This window comes from Pelobates fuscus, chromosome 3, assembly GCF_036172605.1.
Source record: "Pelobates fuscus isolate aPelFus1 chromosome 3, aPelFus1.pri, whole genome shotgun sequence".
Lineage (NCBI taxonomy): Eukaryota > Metazoa > Chordata > Amphibia > Anura > Pelobatidae > Pelobates > Pelobates fuscus.
The window spans coordinates 249,494,624-249,514,517 of record NC_086319.1 but is presented as its reverse complement, the minus strand read 5'-3'; the positions used below and the strand labels follow the sequence as shown (position 1 = coordinate 249,514,517).

Sequence of the window (19,894 nt, the reverse complement as noted above, 5' to 3'; positions counted from 1 at the left end):
GACTTTGCCCCAATGCTTCTCCTGCCTTGAAACAGATGACAGTTTTTTTGCGCTCACGCTGCCATTTTTTATGCTTACCTAGCTTTCCGCGCTTCACTTGCGGCCTGCAACCAATTTTTAAGGAGCTCTTGTCCCGAGCAACAGCTGTATCACCAAATCTGCCCAACAACTTAACCAGCTGTGATTTCTTTGTGAGTTATAGGCCTCTCCATTCGGCTCCCCGCCATGCGCTCTCCACGCTTGCTGTGTGCGCATTCCGCGCCGGCTCTGGTTTGCTCCTCGCCTTCCTTGAGGTGTGTCTGAGAGGCCCCCACCTTCTCAGAAGATCTGTGTGACGCTGGGAGTGTTGGAGCGGTCTTGGAAGTGTTTTGTCAACCGCAAGAGCTGGTAGGAATCTACTGCCTTGCAGCCTACTCCAGAAAGCCTCAAATAGAGCATCTTGCCGCTGCAGGGCGCCTCTTCCAGGAAGACTGGTGTACATGCGGCATCTGCCATCTTGGATATGCTGCTGTGTGGCTGTGCCTTGGAGCCCTGCTGTTGGAGCTCTCAGGGTGGGTATCAGGATCAACCCAACCAGCCCAAAAAGGGTACTTGCTGGCATCATCGGAGTCGCGCCAGTTCGAGGAGATCGGCCGACTCTCCCTTCCTCAGTGCCCACCAGGCCACCGGCTGGTTAAACAGCGTCAGAATAAGACTTTTAGACTGCAGGAAGCACTCACAGACCAGTCAGTCGTTTCTGTAATTAGAATAAGTGTTGCTAGCTGTAAAACTGTAGCAAGATTCATTATCTCCTGAGGAGCTCCCAGGAAACACGTCCAGGTGCCATTACAGTCAGGCCCAACCCTTGTAGAATTGTTCTTTTTGGTTACTGGATGATGAAGAAAATAGTTGACTATTTGTGTGAGAAACATTGTATATTTAATTTGCAATGTGTAAGTGTTTAGTCTTTGAGAATTGTAGCAAGCAGTAAGTGAGTTAATTATCTGCGTGATTCTAACTGCCTGTCAGCATCTAGTTTTCTCATGGTGGAAGGAGTGAGATGTAGTCATTTACCAACTCACTTTTTTCTTTAAAAAAATCCACCTTTTTATTTAAAATTAAATTTCTTCTGTTGCTCTGTCTTTTAAAGAAAAAACAATCAATCACGATAAAGTTCTCTCAATTAAAAAAAAAAACTATTGGTTTGTCAGGAAACTGCTCTCCTCAGACACAGTGGGTGTAAGCTGACAAGGTTTTCTTTTTCCTCAAAGAAGGTCGAACGGGCCATAGAATCCATGTCTGCCAGACTAATTCAATTATGGCAAGCCACAGTGGACCAGATACGAAAGGAAGTCCTGGACCTACATAATAGAACATCGCACGTGAAAGCCAAATGCAAAGATTTTGCCACTGCCCACAATGACATGGCAAAACATGTGCAGGCGCTGGAACACAAGCTAGAGCTTGTAGAAGCCCACACGGCGGACTCGGAGGACAGAGCGTGCAGAAATAACCTCCGGCTCAGGGGGTCCCTGAATCTGTCATGCCATGTGACCTCCAAGTCTACCAATAACCCCTTAAGCCCTGAAGGATGAATGATGGCAATTGTACAAGTTTGGATCAAAACTGAATGCATATGCCCTGGGCGTCCCCGGGGACATGCTATTAGTGGAAAGAGTACCGAAACCTCGCTATCTACCGGAAACTACACCGCACGACGTGCTCCTCAGGGCACATTACTTCCATATCAAGGAAATTGTCCTGAGAACCAGCCGAAACAAACCTGGCCCTCATGAAGAATACCCCACGGTGCGGATCCTGGCGGACCTCTCGGCGGCGACCCTAAGACGCCGGAAGGCATTCCAGACCCTCACCGATGTACTAAAGGAGCAGGGAATCCGATACTGCTGGGAATATCCAACAAAGATCCTGACAACCAAAGATGGCAAGACCCGAATCATCAAAAAAATCAAAACTGAAACTGAAATCGTACTCGCAAGGCAATAAAGCGTGGAAATCTCTTGCGGCACTATTACGCCACAAACAAGCCCACTCCAAAATTCCCACAGAGGATCCGAGAAAACCCAAACATACACGGCATAAAACGTCAAGGACGTGAATACAAGCTAACCCTGTTCGCAGATGACATCCTTTTAACCCTTGAACAACCACACATATCATTGCCAAACTTTCATTACATCCTTCGCCACATACAGTAAATGCTCGTACTATAAACTCAACATCACGAAGACACTAGAGTTGGGCATAAATGTCCCTAAACAAGACATTTTGTGGGTCAGACGAATAGCACTTCCAGGTCATACAAGACGCCATTTTGATTTCACCTTTGCTACATGAGGTCTCATACTCCAAGCTGTGTCCAGGAATCCTGCTGCAGGGCTTTCCGTTAATCCAGTGGCTTTCTTTCCGGTCAGCATCTCATTTGGTGCCTCAGGGACTCTCAAACCCCGATTGAGCGAAACGCGTCATCACGTTCACAACGCCATCACGCTATCATGGAAGTGCCTTGCATAGTGCCGAAATTTGGTGTGTTCATCTTTACAATGTATTGAATTGGACACTGGCCTTCTATGTGGGAAAGGGAGTCTTTTTTTGGAAGAAATAAAGTTTGTTTTATTCAGCTGGCGTCCTGCTGTTGTTACTACCATCAATGTCCCATGGTGTGGACTACATGCTGGAGAAGTTAGAGCAGACTTTTACTGCTCTTCCCTTGTGAGTTTTATTTTATTTTTTTGGTTGCTTTACACAGTTTTATACAGTATTATGCTATGTGTCTTTTTTCATTTTATGTACCATATCTCCTATTTGGAATAACCGAATGCTATTTATTGTAAGTTATTATTTTTATTTTAAATCACTATTCACTTGCAATTTTGCACATTTGTTATATTGAGTGTGACTATATTGGACAGACACTCCCTATTTGCACTAATTTGCACTTAAAATTTTTAAAGGTACAGCGCACCTTTCTATTTGTATTCCTAAACAAGACATGTCAACCCTCAAGCGAAACCTACGACTGGAGACAAGACCATATCAAATTCCTAGGGGTCCACTTCACTTTCAGGGTATTTATATCGGCAGACATTTTGTGCTATGATAGAAATTAAAATGTATATTGTCAGAATCACTCTGAACAGAGCAGGCTCCATTTTGTTATTTTTAGGCTGACAAAATACACAAGATTTCTATCCCTTCTGTAAAACTAACCACTTTGCCAGAAGCTAAGGAATGCTTAGTATATACAAACCTGTTGATAAAAAATAAGAACGGGGGATGGACAGACTATCTAAATGCTAATGGAATATAATCAATTCTAAACCCAGACATTTGTGACAGAGAAGATTAAATAATGTAATTTTACTTTCAATATTGTATAAGATCCCATTGTAAGTTTAGGGGTCATATTTAGTTATAACTGTCATATTAGAAATTATAGCAGAATTTGACAGACACATAGCCTGAAGAAAGCCCAAAGAAACTCTTTGAACTGACAGAAAACTTAAATTATAAATAACCATAAAGATAAGCTAAATGACGTCAAAACAGCCACCAGGAAAAGTTAACTCTTTCCTGGATAGGAATGTTTAGTGGGACGAGACTGCCCTCTATAGACCAAATACTTAAATTGCTATCTGGAAGGTAACCACACCTCCAGTTTTCTATTGGTCTATCACCTAGTGAATTTTCCCTTTAAAAAAGTTAAGACAGGCCATCCTTAGTTCCAGAGGCGTCTCTCCTAGATCGCCTTAGGGCAGACTGAACTGTCAGTGAGAGGGGGCCCGGCGGCTTGCCCAGTATGCCGACGGATGGCCCCTCCACATGATCGGCCCACAGGGAGAGCCAGCCTCTGATCTGCAGCTCCGCCGAATGCAGAGCTGCAGATCACATAGCTTACACTTCTCGCGAGAACGAGGTCTGCAGCTCTCCCGGAGCTGCAGACGGAACAGTGATCCCACCGGACCACCAGGGACTGCTGCCACCGGACCACCAGGGACTGCTGCCACCGGACCACCAGGGACTGCTGCCACTGGACCACTAGGGACTGCTGCCACTGGACCACCAGGGAATTTCAACCACTGGACCACCAGGGAATTATATTACAAAACAAGATAAAAGAGAACATGTTAGAATTCCTGTTTTTCATACTCATAACATCCGATTTACATCCAACATCAGCTTTATTTGTAGTGAAAGCAAACAAGATGAAACATATAGCAAGGTACGGGGACATAGTTCAACTTGTCTGCAACTTCCCAGTGAATGATAATTTTAACATGGATCAACTTAAGGCCTCTTGGGAATACATCAACTCAACTTCAAGCCTTCGGGTGGAAATATTGAGACTTAACAATGGGAAGATAGAATTGTTAGACCACAAAAGCGCTCACAATAGGAGAATAACTATGTTGATGGATGAACTGAGGAATGGACAGGCTGTTTTGGAGATCACACATGTGAAACTCTCTGATGCAGGAACTTATCGCTGTGTTTTACAGCTAGGAGGATCTGACTATGATGTAACTACCCTTGATGTGCAAGCTTCATATGAAAACATAAGCAGATATACAGAGATATTATCCAGTGATGGCAATGAAATGTCTTTGACTTGCCAGTCTCTAGGTTTCCCAGAGGCAGAAGTGAATTGGCAGACAAAATATGTCAATATGTGTTCTCCAGCAGTTACTTCTCGTATACTGACTTCAGATGGATTATATAACACATCAAGTACCATCAAATGCAAGGAACAGTCATCACAAAATATAAAGTGTGTGTTTTGGAACAAAGCACTAAATGAAACGACTGAGGCCATTTTTAATTTTCAAGAACATGAAAGCCATTCAACTATACAAACTATTACTACAATTGTGATCATATGCGGAGCTATTTTTCTTACTTTTGTCCTGCTAGTCATTTATTGGAAAAGAAATGAAGTCTTTCAAATGTTTCAGAAAAAAAGGGGATCAGGTGACTTATTAGCAGACCGACTCAGCACTTATCTCATTACCAATGAAGATATGAAAAATACTCAAATATTTATTTAAAAAATCAACATGCACCACAGCTTTAATGTATTTAATGGACTTTATCCTTATCAATACACTTTTTATGTTTTGTATATTCAAATAAAATAACAACAACACAAATCTTCCTTGTTGTGGGGGGGGCGGAGCCTGGCCGTTGAACTAAGCAGAAGCAGGGGACACGAGCTCCTGCTTCATGGGTAGGAAAAACTGCATAATCGAGGGCTGAATAGCCCAAGGAACCACCAGGGTGCATCACCCAAGTCTGGGATGCACCTCTGAACACACAGAGACCCTTTTGGATCTCGTAGGAGCTTGAAAAACGGGACGGCAAACGCGGCCTACAGAAGCCGGACCCGGGGAGAGGCGGCCGCTCTCTCCGACACCGGATCCCCTCTGCAACAAAGCAGGTCTCCAACCCCCCCCCCCCCCCCTTTGGACCGGCAGGGGATATCCCGGTCCTACTGGCCGGACGGCCAGGCAAGCTGACCAGTCGGACTTACCGGCCATGCTGCACTGCCGAAACACAGCCAAGATGGCGGCCCAGCAAAGGCCCAAATCAAGCATCACCTGCAGCCTAGGGAGGCTTTTGACCGGCTCTGTATGAGCTTCTGGGCGATACTCCACAAGCGAGGGCTGTCTTATTGTCAGGCAGTGAGAGCAGTGGCTTTATGGATCCGTCCAGATGCCCGACGCCGCCACTATGACTCCCTGCCTCAGGCCTCCAGAGCGGCTAGCCGGCTACACAGACGCCAGCGAAAGACAAAGCGTGAACGAAGCACCCCCCAGAAGCCGGAGGGCCACCCACCTCGACAGCAACCACTCGACCCGCGGCAACAGCTCCCAGCCCCGGCGGGGAGCACAGTTGCAAGACGGCAATGGAGGGAGGAGTGCCCGGTACTCTCATGCAGAGGAGCGCAGCCAGATCACCTTCCCGGGAACGCAATCAAGGCATCCAGAATGCCCGCGACCCTGTCTATGGAGCAGAGACTCTCTCCCCCTAAGGACAGAGGCAAGAGCACCCCAATTTACAATGTATGCTCCTATCTCCATAAATCGCGTTGGCACCTACAGCATGCTACTTTCAGCTTAAACTCCTAGCCGACGGACTTACTCACTCCTGGAACAAGCATTACATAGTCTTGTAATACCAGATTCAGATGATTACCCGCTTAGTTTTAATGGCTTTGTGTTAGCCTGATCCTAGCTTGTTAATTTGCATGATACCATTACCTTATGCTATAACCCCTGCTATGACCTCACAATTTAACTACATCATGCGTGCCTAAGCTACTGCATAGTTTAACGTTGCTCTTTTACACTTCATGCCATCTTTTACGCTCCCCCAGCCCAGGGCATTGGTTAACCCTGGACTTTCCACAGAGGGCCAGTGGCCTTACAGGCCGAGAGGCTTGTCTCACTCTAGGCACCACAACTTCAGTTACCTATGCCTATAAATAATGATGACCACCATGTTTTATTTCCCTTGTTTTCTACACATCTCTTATTGTTTACATATTACCTTTCAACCACTCGAGATGAAGAGGCACTAATGGCTGTTTTATGACTAGCCAGGCAAAGTTGAATAGCATGTAATTGTTATTAATAATGTTGAAACCAATATATGTTTTGCATGTTCTGACTAATGAGACCTACTGTTACTACACAAAATGCATGCCGCTCACTTAAGCAGTTAAGCAGAATCACAGTAATCTAAACGCCTAGACATTGAAGCGATGATACTAATATTGATTATAAACTACTGTTACTAATCGACAATTTAATTCACTATGACAGGTGTAGTTACTCAGCTTGTACTTAGCGTGTCTTGTTAACTTAAAAAAATGTGTGCGTTTAGCCTGAATGCTGTATAGCAGCCGGCGAATATGGGTTTTTAAAATTGATTGTAAATGCTACTGTGGCATTGTTGATATGCGATTGTTCTTTCATGCACAACAAAAATAAAGAATTAAAAAAAAAAGTTAAGACAAGGGGAAGAGAGAGGTATGCAAAGGAAGCAAAGAAGCAAAGAGGTGAGCAGTCGGGGGCAATGTAGAGAAATCCATGACAGATATCCACTCCAGGGCACTCAGAATTTCTTACACACCAATCACACATCCATTCATTTCCTGAGACTACCTACTCATCAGATGAGAATGTCTACTCAACTGGTAATTATACTGGTTTCATTTAATTAATCTAATTTAATTAAAATGTTCTAATAGCATGATATATGACTGGATAAATCACGATCAGATTTCGATATTTAGAAATCTTAGTTAACTAAAGAATATATAGTTATAATATCCCAATCTGCAGATGGGAAAATAATAATTATGTATTAATGTGTCATATCACATTATTAGCATATCGCGATATTTATCCAGGTGTATTGATTTGCTCTAAAATAAGATAAAATATCTATTTAGGCAACTTAAAATTCTGCTTATAGAGCATGGTAGATTACTCTTATTGGATGGTTCCAGGAAATGACTAATGAGCTGGTTTAAATGTTATTTTATTTAAAATTACATGAGAATAGATCTTAATCACGTAGGAAGTCTAGCCGGCATTGAAAGGGTTATTCTAACTGTTAGCTAAAGTTTTTATGGCCTTATGCTGCAAGCTGTGTGAAAGAAAGTCTCTCTGTGAAGCCCATCATAAATCTTCTCTTGACAGCTAATGTTATAGATTCTATACTGTGTTAGCCATTAGAATGTATTGCCATTTGTATTGCATACTCATGTTATACTAAATATTCATTGATTATTATCACGCATGTTACATATTATTATTATTTAATTTGTCACAATAAATTGTATCTATTTTTATAACAAATTGTGATTTTATTTATATGGAATACATTTCACTTACACGATAACGATCTTTGGCATCTGAGAATTGAAATAGTGGGCAATTCTCAACTGTTTACTATTATTATCCCATAAATATCCCCACGTCACACCCACCACAAACACACTACACAAAGCAAACTATTCGAGATTATTAAGCAAACTCAAAATCATCACCCAGGGGTGGAGAGGGAGATTCATTTCCTGGACGGGGAGAATATCTGCGGTCAAAATGGTACTCCTACCAAAAATACAATACCTCTTCCGCACACTCCCACTTCGACTCCACTATACACTATAAACAACACTATACAAATTATTCCCCCATGGCGGCATGGGGATGCCAGACATAAGGGGATACTACTGAGCAACACACATAGCCCCCCTGTTATCCTCATTCCACCACCCGCACCCGCTAGCCTGGACACAAATAGAAGCCGACTACACGGGAAAGGTCCCCCTAGACACGCATGGATGCCCAAAGAGCATAGGCCAAACCTACAGCACACGTTGCCCACGACATCACTCACACTACATATCTGGAACGACTACCACTCCAAACTAGGCATGGCGAACAAGGTATAGCCTGCTCTATCAATAGACGCACTGCCACTAATCATCCCTGACTTCAACCACCTACTCTGGCGCAGGCATGGAGTCCACAATCTGTCCCAACTACTACAGGGCTCACACCTCAAAGGGTTCAAAGACCTTGAAAACAAATTTGGTCTATCCGCCATAGCACACTTTTCTTACATGCAGTTCAAATCCAGGACCACGTCCCGTCTCCCACAACCCGCAAAAGAGGCCCACGAACCACCACCCATGCCGAACGTAGAAAAAATAAGCCTAAAACTTTAAGCCCCCAACCAAACTAAACTCGATGATCTATGCCTTAGAACACTCAACGACCAACCTGGACTCCCTGCACTTCAAAAAAGCATGGGAACAAGACCTCGTAAACCTCCATGGTACCTTAGAATCTGCATTTAGATACCCTGCCTGAGACCAGACGGGAAAAAACGAATCTCTTATCCTTATTATTATTATTGCCATTTATATAGCACCAGCAGATTCCGTAGCGCTTTACAATGTTATGAGAGGGGGATTTAACTATAAATAGGACAATTACAAAAAACTTACAGGAACGATAAGTTGGAGAGGACCCTGCTCAAATGAGCTTACATTCTATAGGAGGTGGGGTGTAAAACACAATAGGACAGGAATTTGCAGTCAAATAAGCTCTTTAGGAGAGAGCAAGAGACAGGTATGTGAGGTAGAGGTTAATCTGGGAGGCCGTACGCTTTCCTAAAGAGATGGGTTTTAAGGCACTTCTTAAAAGATGCAAGACTAGGGGAGAGTCTTATGGCGGTAGGCAAGCTATTCCATAGGAATACTGGGGGAATAATCCTTGAGTACAAACCCAGCAAACTTACTGACATTGTATTATGCAGATTAGTATTGTGACATGATCTACCAGCACCCCCATCCTTTCCGTCTGTACCGTAAAAAACACATATGTTAGCAACTTGTGAAGTGATAGGTAGACATCAAAGAAGCAAACTCACAGTGAAGTTCATTGTGTATCCCTCCATAACCACCCTTTTCCTTTCTGTATCCCGATACTACATGGAAATGTCAACCTAACTGCTTGCCAATAGCAGACTTTGATGTAAAGCACCGACAACTGAATGAACACACACAGCACCATCCAAACTGCTGTTACAGACCTCTTCAATGAGAATATATCTAAACCTTATAGTGTGTCACTAGCCGATGACCGTAATATTGTAACGCCCTCCGCTTGCACTCCGCTTACTATGACAAATGTACCATGTTCCTTTTTTCTTTTCTGTACCCTACCCGCACCCCCATACTATGACAAAATAAAAATTGCCAAATTGAAAAAAAATATATGTAAACATATAACTTAAATCTACTTTACTCCCAACGACCCAGACGCCTAATGGAGGTGTCCAAAAGCCCTAACCTGCCTGCCTGTGTTGCCGCACCAATATGAAAGGAATTAGTTGAGTAGTCCCTGTCATCCACACCTAATGTACGCAGCGTCGACTTTAACATGCTAGTGAACTGAGAACGAATCAGAACCAACCCTCTGGCATACAGCAAAAGAACCCGCAGCACTGGGACAAAACTGCAAATGACCCAGTGAAGCCACTGGACACCAGTTATCATTAGTAGCACTAACCCTTACCCCTCTACCACAATCTCTTTGGTTGGTTTTAGACCATCGTATCAACAATTCCACTTCTTCCAAACTCCAAAGAACCTCCTCAACCAATTTTGCCGAGTGTGCCCTAGAGCAAGGCGCAACCAATTCACTGATACGCAAAGCCCCATAGAAATATAACAATAAGGCCACGCGGAACAGAAGAGGAAAAACATAGAAGGCAGGATACCACATAGGTTCTCCAACAAGTGAACGGAAATCGGACAGTGAATGCCCACCAGCTCAAAACCGTTGAACCAGAAACTTTTTACTTACGTCTTCCCAACCCATGAACTGCATAAAAAAGGAGAGGGCTGATATAGTCCACTCTATCGAACACAGATGTACTACAATTCTTTAAATGAAGGATAGCCAAAGTAATCGACAACCTACTCTCAGAAGACAATAGTCCATATTCTCCTACTGCACAGGAAATCCATTGCTCCTACACTGCCAAATATGCTGCCCAAGATGCTGGAGTCAGGGACCTCCTGATCAAGTCAGTCAGATTCCAAAATCTAGGTTCCATAAGCATTCAGGGCACGGCATTCCACAAGCTTAGGCTTCCAGAGCCACTTCCTAAAATCTATCCCACTGGAAGCAAGAAAGAGAATCGCCGATCACTTTAGAACATGGACCTGGAACCAAATATTAAATTCCAAGCAATGTAGAACCAACCATCGCAATAAAGCCAACACCGGAAGAGAACACGTAGCTAACTGGTTCACAACGTGAACCACACTCATGTTATCTGTGTGGTAAAGGACCTGCTCATTTGCAAATGCTGAACCCCAGAGCTCAACCAACTCTAAAATAGGGATCAGCTCCAAAAAGGTAAGATTACAAATAACCTCGGAACCCGGCCACGCCTCTGAAAAAGGCCCCAAAACCGAAAAATCATGAGGTTTGTGTCATGGTACCTGTGGTATCTGCCTCAGAGGAGGTCAGACTTCTGGCTCAGAGGAGGTCAGACTTCGAATTGAAGCCGAATGCAACTTACAAAATTCCTCCAAATTTGGTCCAGCGCCAGAATAATAGATTTTTTTTTTCATTCTTTGTAAATTCTTTATTTTTGGTGCAAAGAATAAACTGTAAATATTTGCTGGTAGTGCCCCAAAAGCAAGTGCCGGCAATTCAATCAACATATAACATATAATATCAGGATTGGAGCATGCATAACAGTGCACATTTTTATTTTATGGTGTAGTTAGTAGTGAGATACTAGCCAGTTGTGTTAAGGTTCTGCGTGGGCTGACTTGTTGTGTGTACTATGTGAAGTCAAAGGTAGGTCCTAGCCAATAGGGTGGTGGGTGCCCCCCCCCCCCCCGAGCCGTGAATAGCATGGGGTCATAGTCCCCCTCTCTATGCAGGAGGGTGCCACTGTTGCCTACCCCCAAGTGTCGTTCAGGTCGTAGTGGGGTGCTCCGTCCATGCGTGGAGGATGTGTGCTCGTGTGAGTATGAGTAGAGTAGGTCATAAGTGGCCGTGTTTTTGGTGGGGTACTCCCAAGTCCCCGCGGGAGCTCCCGTCGGGTAGGTGTCTGCAGTTTGGTGCTCGCGGTGGGGTAAGACTTCCAAGGAACAGGAGATCCCACCGGTCGTCGATGGTAAGTGAGGGTCGTGGTGTCACTTGTGGTAGCTTCGTTAGTGTCGGTAGTCGGGTTGATGCCGTCGAGTTGGCCATAGGGAGTGTCTAGCACGCTTAAATTACACTGAGGCGTTCAGGGGGAGGGGATGAGGAGTGTGTGAGGTGTCGTGATGGTGGATGTTGGGAGGCTGTTGGTGTACGTTGTCTAGCAGGGGGAGTCGTGTAAAGTGCATGCCCTTGTGTTCTATATGGAACAAAATGAGTCAAGTGAAGGCAAGTTAAGTTCCAGCCTTAGCTGGTGGGTGCAGGTTTATGCGTCTAGGTACGAAGTCCCGGGTGGCTGCTGGATCCCAGCTGTGAGGGTTCGAGTGTCCTGCTGCTTGCACAGTTAGACCCAGGGAGTCGGGTGGAAGGCCCAATGCTTGTAGGTGTGTGGTCACTTCGGTTTGGTCTCGTATGGAGATGGTGGAGTCCCCTCTTGTGATGATCAGCATGTGGGCTTGGCTCCATCGGTAGCTGATGTTCTTGGCTTGTAGTAGTAGCGCGAACTTGCGGAGTGATCGCCGCCAGGCCAGGGTCCCCCCGGAGAGATCCGCATAAAAGGCGAGGGACAACCCCTCAAAGCTGTAGGGCGTGTGCCCCTTGATGGCGGTCATTACCGATGCTTTATCCTTTCGGGTTTGAAATTGGACCACCAGATCCCCTGAGGCTGTAGGTGGTGCTTTGGTAGGTCTCGGGAGCCGAAATACTCCCTCCAGAGACACTGCTTTCGCTTGTGTTCATGGACTTGGCTCCGTTGCCGCATCTCTATCATCGAATAAAAATAGAACCAAAAAACAAGGTGTAACCCTAAACGAAAAGCTGCCACCCTTAAGGCACACTCTAAAAGCCTATACAAACAAAAGTAGAAAAAGAAAGAGAAGGTGGAATAAATCCCACCTAATGGGGGCGCTAAGCATGAGGGATTAACAGTGTCCTGTAGGTGATCAGAAATAGTAAAGGAAAAAATATTCTGTGTGAACTAGAGAAGTCTCTTAAAAAAAGTGAAATGTATTATGCATCGCAGTGCAATTAATCCATATAAAAGAATAATATAAAACCAAGATACATAACATCCAGTACAAAGATGGTAGCAATATACAGTCCTATTATAAGACCTGGGAACAAATGCCCTGCATCAACCACTAGATAGACCAGTAGCTCAGTGAGAGATAGACTAAACAGCCCCTGGTCGCGACTTCCAGGGCTGAAATATACTTGCAACTTGATTGTAAGGTTTGCCATAAATTGACTGGCACACTCAACACTTAGATTTTTTTCTATTTTTTAAAATATACATATACATATATAAATCTTTTCCATATAACTTTTTAAATATATTTTTTAAGATTTTACTTTATTTTGCATATATTCTATGTTTATGGCAAACTGAAGGCTACATATACAGATTGTAAGCATCTATTGTAACGAACAGATTGACACATGTAACTGCTATTAATATAGCTTTGGTGTTACGTGTCTCTGTTTCGGATGCTAATAAAGTTTTGAACGCACAAATTCAGCCACGCATGCGCATCGGTCATTTCCCGATAGATATTGGGGGCGGGCACATCCATATTGTGTTCCGGCTACAATTCTGACGGAAGCCGGTGTCCATTTTGCGCATGCGCAAAAGCCGATTTGAGCGCGAAATTCAGAAGATAAGAATAGACCCCGGAAGGAACAGAGGCCATCCACAGCTCCTGAGGAAGTCCCGAACAAAGCGGGACGAAACGCGTTGAGCCCTATTCACCATCCAGTCGACGTCCAGAGACCACAACACCATCACCACAGACCAAGTTGCAAGTATATTTCAGCCCTGGAAGTCGCGACCAGGGGCTGTTTAGTCTATCTCTCTCTGAGCTACTGGTCTATCTAGTGGTTGATGCAGGGCATTTGTTCCCAGGTCTTATAATAGGACTGTATATTGCTACCATCTTTGTACTGGATGTTATGTATCTTGGTTTTATATTATTCTTTTATATGGATTAATTGCACTGCGATGCATAATAAATTTCACTTTTTTTAAGAGACTTCTCTAGTTCACACAGAATATTTTTTCCTTTACTATTTCTGATCACCTACAGGACACTGTTAATCCCTCACGCTTAGCGCCCCCATTAGGTGGGATTTATTCCAGCATCTCTATCATCTCTCTCTGCATTTCAACTATGGTGTGGGTCTGCTCTTGCGTGGTATTTTCCACTAGGCCCATGTGGCCGGTGAGACCTCGCAGGTCTTTTCTTATCAGGGCCACATCTGCTGATATCTTTTTGCAGGCGGCCGCCCTTTGACAGTTTCGCTGGTGGGGTTGATGTAAGTTCTCCCTCTGCTTCATCCGACAGATCGTCCAAGAAGTCGGAGCATCTGCCGTGGAGGGAAGCCATCTTCTGCTCCTGGTCGCCATGTGCCTGCCGCCACATATCCCCTATACTCGGTCGGGTTTCGGTTTTTTAGTCTTCCGTCCCATGGGGCAGGTGAAGCGTGCTCCCTACGATTTTTGTGGGGATTGGAAAGCTCGTTTAGTTGGTTTTTTTCTCAGTTTTGCCGGAGCTCAGAGGCCATGCGACTGTCTGCTTCTGTAGTTAGGTCACGCCCCCCAGAATAATAGATTAATAGCTAGCTTGTTTAATCTTTTGAACTGTATTTAAAGAAACACTATAGTCACCTAAACAACTTTTGCTTAATGAATCAGTTTTAGTGTATATATCATGCCTCTAAGGTTTCACTGCTCAACTCACTGCCATTTAGGAGCTCAATCACTTTGTTTCTGTTTATGCAGCCCTTGCCACATCTCCCCTGGCTCTGATTGACACAGCCTGCATGAAAAAAAAAACTGGTTTCACTTTCATTCAGATGTAATTTACCTTAGACAATTTTATCTCTTGCTCTGTAATCACATACAGGAGACTCTTGCAGGGTCTAGCAAGCTATTAATATAGCAGGGGATAAGAAAATCTAAATTAAATAGGGCTTGCAATAAAGGAAGGATAAACATTAGATGACTCTTTACAGGAAATGTTTAGGAAGGCTGTGTAAGTCACATGCAGAGAGGTGTGACTAGGGTTAATAAACAATATGATATAACTCCTAAATGGCAGATAATTGAGCATTGAGATTGCAGGGGCATGGTCTATACACCAAAACTGTTTCATTAACCCCTTAAGGACCAAACTTCTGCAATAAAAGGGAATCATGACATGTCACACATGTCATGTGTCCTTAAGGGGTTAAGCTAAAGTTGTTTTTGTGACTATAGTATCCCTTTAACATGTTTCACCATCAACGCAGTAAGCAATATTTTTTCACCAAGCAATGCTTATGAGCATGATTATTTTTTGCCACAAAGAACAGGATCAAACTTTGCAGAATGTTTAACTTGATCTATAAAATTTTTCTCTTCTTGTAAGTATTTTGCTGGCCTCTAAATGATAAGCTATGTGATGCTAAAAAGCTATTGGGGGACAGGACTTGACCGCCATGTTGCGCAATCGAATCGGGCATGAGCTTCGCAAATACTTAACTTAAACTGCGGCAATTGTGACCCTGACTATTGAAGACTGCAACATGGCAATGGAGCAAGCTGCACGTTTCACATTTGCACAACATGGCACAAATGTTGGACTAGATAAGGCTCAAGGCTCAAGCTCACAGAGAGTCGGAAGTGCTACTTGGAAGCCCAATCCTACAGGATGATCTGGTTCGCCTGAATTACCTCTCGCTGTTGCAGAACTATGTCATGCCCTTGGAAGGCATTAGGCTGATTAAGCCTGAGCTATGAAGGGCATTAGACCTTTCCCCTTATCACTCTCATTAACACAGTTTAAATGGGGGAGCAACGCAAGTTATGCATTACTAACGCATTCTAATCTGATTTAAAAAATATATATATTCTTTATTTATAGATTTTAATTTTTAGTGAGTACAGTAGAATAAAGTATATGACAATTTGCTGATATGTTTAACAGGCAGTAGCATACAGTGCATAAGTGTCGGAGATTACATATTGCATATTGAAGGTACAAATAAAAAGGTACAATAAAAAAAAACAAAAAACAGTGAGGTTATTAACATGAGGTCAACATAACTTTCATTTGAAACGGCATATGTCATTTCCTAGTAACAAAATAAGACCGCAATCAGTTCTTCCTCAGATGTCACCAGGGGAAGGCTAGTGAATAGTAAAATTCGGGAGCCCTTGTGTGCAACATAAGTGCTCTGAATGTGTGAGAATGGTTGTTTATAATAAATACAACTCTAAAATATTCTGAAAAACTAGCAAACTTGCTCGAGTGGAGTGTGAGTGATAATCAATGCACGTGAAGTTTCCTCGCCAAGCTAGTGGTAGTGGGCTGTGGTACAGATTGTTGTGGTAAGCCTATGAACGGTATTTTAAACTGTTTGTGTAGCGTTTTTGCTGTAAGGCCATCTCAGGTTTGTGAAAGAGGTTGAGGTGCAGACAAACCTGGCTGTTAGTGTTGTCCAGCGTTTACATTTTAAGAGGAGAAAAGGCAATCTTGAGACTGCTGGGACGTAGCGTAAAAGGTAGGAGGAAAGTAGAAAAGAAGGGGAGAGGAAAGAAGAAGAGAAAATACATTAATAATAATGAGGCGGAGGGAGGCCAGGAGGGGGTTTGTTTCAGGATTAGCGGACTAGGGTGGGTGTTTTTCTGCTGGGTCATCAGTTAAAACAGATTGGCATATTCAAAGAAAAAATATGGAATGCTTCACGAATTTGCGGGTCATCCTTGCGCAGGGGCCATGATAATCTTCTCTTTGTCGTTCCAATTTTAGCATATGTGCTGTCGAAGCGAGAAGTCTATTCTGCTGTTTTATCGAAGTTCTGTCTAGTTTAAATTTTTTATGTTTTTTTTTTTAATTATTTCTTTTTGGAATGACAGAAATTGCGGTATATCTGCAGTATAGAGGCTTGTGTAAAAGCCATAACATGTTTTATACATCATTATTTCAGTGATACAGAAAGGAAAAGTTATACAATGGTATAGTTTTTCTTTTTACCTCCTTACATATGAAAAGTATGGGAGCCTCCACAGGAATTACTCAAAACTGTTAAACAGTTTTGGGCATTACCCAAGACTCTCAATGCCTACATTTTCTTAAATGCCGACTAACATTGTCTATGTGCTTAGATGTGTGTAACAAGCCTGAATGTTATAATCGTATTAGTGTGGCAATACTCATAGGCATTTTGCCCTTACTCAGTTTTCAATCATGGACCCAGTGCGTTAGCCTCACATTATACCCAGGTAAGCTCATAGTTACTCACTATAAGAACTGTGCTCTTATAAAAAAAAAAAATAGTATATGCGCTTGAGAGTAATAAAAAATATGCAGTACAGCTGCACTGCCCCAAAGTGACACTACTTGACACACAAATACAAATCAATACCAAAAATGGAGCGTGCTAGCAACTGCAGTGAATACAGTATTCTCGATATACAATCTGAAAAGAATAATAAAAATATATAGTGCAGACTATCTGGAATTTACTCAAAAGAAAATATAAGAGTGTCTGGGAGAGCACTCACATGTACCAGAGCACTATCACCCCTGGCTCTGGGTTTGATTTGCTTAATTGGAGAGGGATAATCCCACAGTTTGCATCAAGACAGGTGTCTCCCTTCTATCGGGTATAATACCAGGAACTTCTGTGCAGTACAAGAGGATAAAGAGGGAAAGGACCCCAAATTGAATAGTATCTAGGTACAATTTATTAGTAACAAAGGTAAAAACTCTTATTTAAAGTAGTGGGTTGGCCAGCAATAAACCCACAACTTGACAAGCAGAAATCAAATGTAAAACGGCAACAGCTTGTAGTCACTTACTGGTTTTGGCACTGTTCCGATCACGTGACAACTTGGGACGGCCTCTCGATGAAGTCATGCATGAGGCGTTTCGCCCGCCTCCCCAGGCTTCTTCCGACTTATGCTCTTATAGCCTAATATATAAAATATGCAAGTTTAATTTCACTGTTTGTTCTCTGTGTTAAACTGTCTTTTGTTACACAATTGTGCACAATGTTGTCTTGTACTATCATTTCACAAAAAAAGAGAAAAAGAAAACTAATGCCAAGAGCCTCTCCATAATATTATTTCATTGTTGTTTTTCGAGCTGTATTTGTTTTTGAATTGCTGCATTTATACTTTTACCACAACTGAATTATATTCTCAGCTTCCAACTTTTTTATAATACACTCTTAAGTGATCAGGATTGTTTTCATTAAGTTTGTTTATTGTTGAGATTCTTCCAGTCAGTGCAACCATCAGACACTAAAGCTAATTGTTGAGAATAGATGACAGGCAAAACAGAAAAAACGATATGTAGGTCTCGCACAATCGAAATATTTTTCTTTAACCATTTCATATTCCGAGTCTTCATTCTGAAAATAAGTGCTTTGCTGTGAATCTTATTAATTGTCAAACTTGTCCCCCCAGTTTCTTAATCAATTACTTCTTCAGATGCAGGTATAATTCCTGTTTTAACAAAATTCTTAATGGATTTGCGTAATTCTTTCTGGTATTCCTCAAAGGCAAAATGCTTTTTTTCTATTTCGGTGACCTGTAGCGGAGTAGTAGTATTATCCACGGTATCTCCGCTGGTAGACAGAATGAAGCAGGTACAAAGTAGGCGAAATGCAGGTAGTGTAGTTACAATCCCTTTCTCCCAAGAACTAGACGACACATAGCTTGGAGGTCAACTGAGGTTTTAATCACAGGTCACAGTATTTATGCGGTTACAAATGTAAGGAGTTTCCCATGTCACATTACAGGGGTTGTCCAGTAGTGGACTACATGGGGGACTGGGCTTACAATCTGATTACCCAGCATACACTGCTGTACCAGAGAAATAATTACTTTATTAACAGGCACAGGAAAAAGTTACATTTTACATTAAATTCGCTAACTTTGGCAATTCACCACATATTTTACCGAATGACCCCTCATTAGATTGCAGGGATCAGTACAATCTACCGAAGTACCACTCTGATCCTGTCAGACCTTCCGGCATTCGTTACCCGTGGACTTCCGGGTTCTCGGAGCGCGGCCACTCCCCCTCCTATGACGTGGTCGTTCCCAGGGTTCATAGAGAGACCGCGTCAACACCACAGTGCTGGATCAACTCGAAAGCTCCCGCGAAATTCAAACTGAATATTTACTTCTACTGTGTATCGGACCCGGACTGTTTAATCGTTTACCCTCCTTCTCCTCTCCTACGACCTCGGACTGTTTTTGGATATTCTCTTGCCTGCTGCAACCTCGATTCTCTGTGGAATCTCTATCACCAATTTGGATTATCGCTCCTTCATAAGTTAAGTAAACCAGATTGGCTCACGCTTAATATATAAGCATCCTAATTCTAAGGGGTTCGCTATCTGCTCCACATCAACTCCTAACCTTGTTTTCAACACCTACTTATTAATTATCTGCATCCTAATTTGGAACTTCTCGCTGGTTGTGTTAAATTTACCTTATCTTAAAACAACTTCAACACCGCTGCTGTTTATAACCTGCCAGGAATTAAAGAGACAGTTCAATTCGATTATCTTTTTTATTTAAAGTAATAAACATTATCAAACTCAGAAATCTGCAGTTGTTTCCATCTTATCAACAATTGAGCATTACAGATCCCTGCAGAAACAACCGAACGCAGCTCGCAATAGACATTTACACGAATGGGGTTTTAGCAGAGAAAAATCACGAATTGTTTTATTTTCCCGAAGGAGAGAGTTTCCCGACCGCTATGGAAGTCCAGCAGTGTTTTGAAATCAAGTAGCTGATTTCGGTTCCAGGCACTCGATGACCAAACACTGCTGAACTCTAACAAAGCAAAGATGGCCGCCGCCACGTGTTTGGTACACGAACGGTGGCCACACACAGAACGCTCATTAACAGATGGATACAATGTTTCGGTTTTACTAACAAGCGGCACACAACCTTCTGGGGTGGTCTCCCATTTGGTCTTTTGGTTTGTTTCACGAACAGGGTTGGACACCCTTGTTCGTGAAACTTGCAACAGCGTGTTAGTGGTATTCGTGTGCTGTAACACACAAATGCATAGGAACATTAGGTGAAAATCTTGCATACAGATAAATTTAACAGGTCCAGAGTATTCCTGGCTGCATGCAATATGGCTTCATTATCT

General features: G+C 42.9%; 1 protein-coding gene and 1 non-coding gene across 2 annotated transcripts; one reads left to right on the top strand and one right to left on the bottom strand.

Annotated features, from left to right (window-relative positions):
• Positions 1–4,124: 4,124 nt before the first annotated feature.
• LOC134601733 (programmed cell death 1 ligand 2-like) lies at positions 4,125–5,045 on the top strand. Its single transcript, XM_063446238.1, has one exon. The coding sequence runs from the start codon at positions 4,125–4,127 to the stop codon at positions 5,043–5,045; it is 921 nt and encodes a 306-aa protein (XP_063302308.1).
• An 11,397-nt stretch (positions 5,046–16,442) lies between these two features.
• LOC134603871 (U6 spliceosomal RNA) lies at positions 16,443–16,549 on the bottom strand. The gene has a single exon (XR_010090610.1). It is a non-coding gene; the product is annotated as a U6 spliceosomal RNA (small nuclear RNA).
• Positions 16,550–19,894: the final 3,345 nt, after the last annotated feature.

Coding starts and splice junctions, on each gene's coding strand:
- LOC134601733 (XM_063446238.1), top strand. CDS start 4,125: ATGTTAGAATTCCTGTTTTTCATACTCATAACATCCGATTTACATCCA.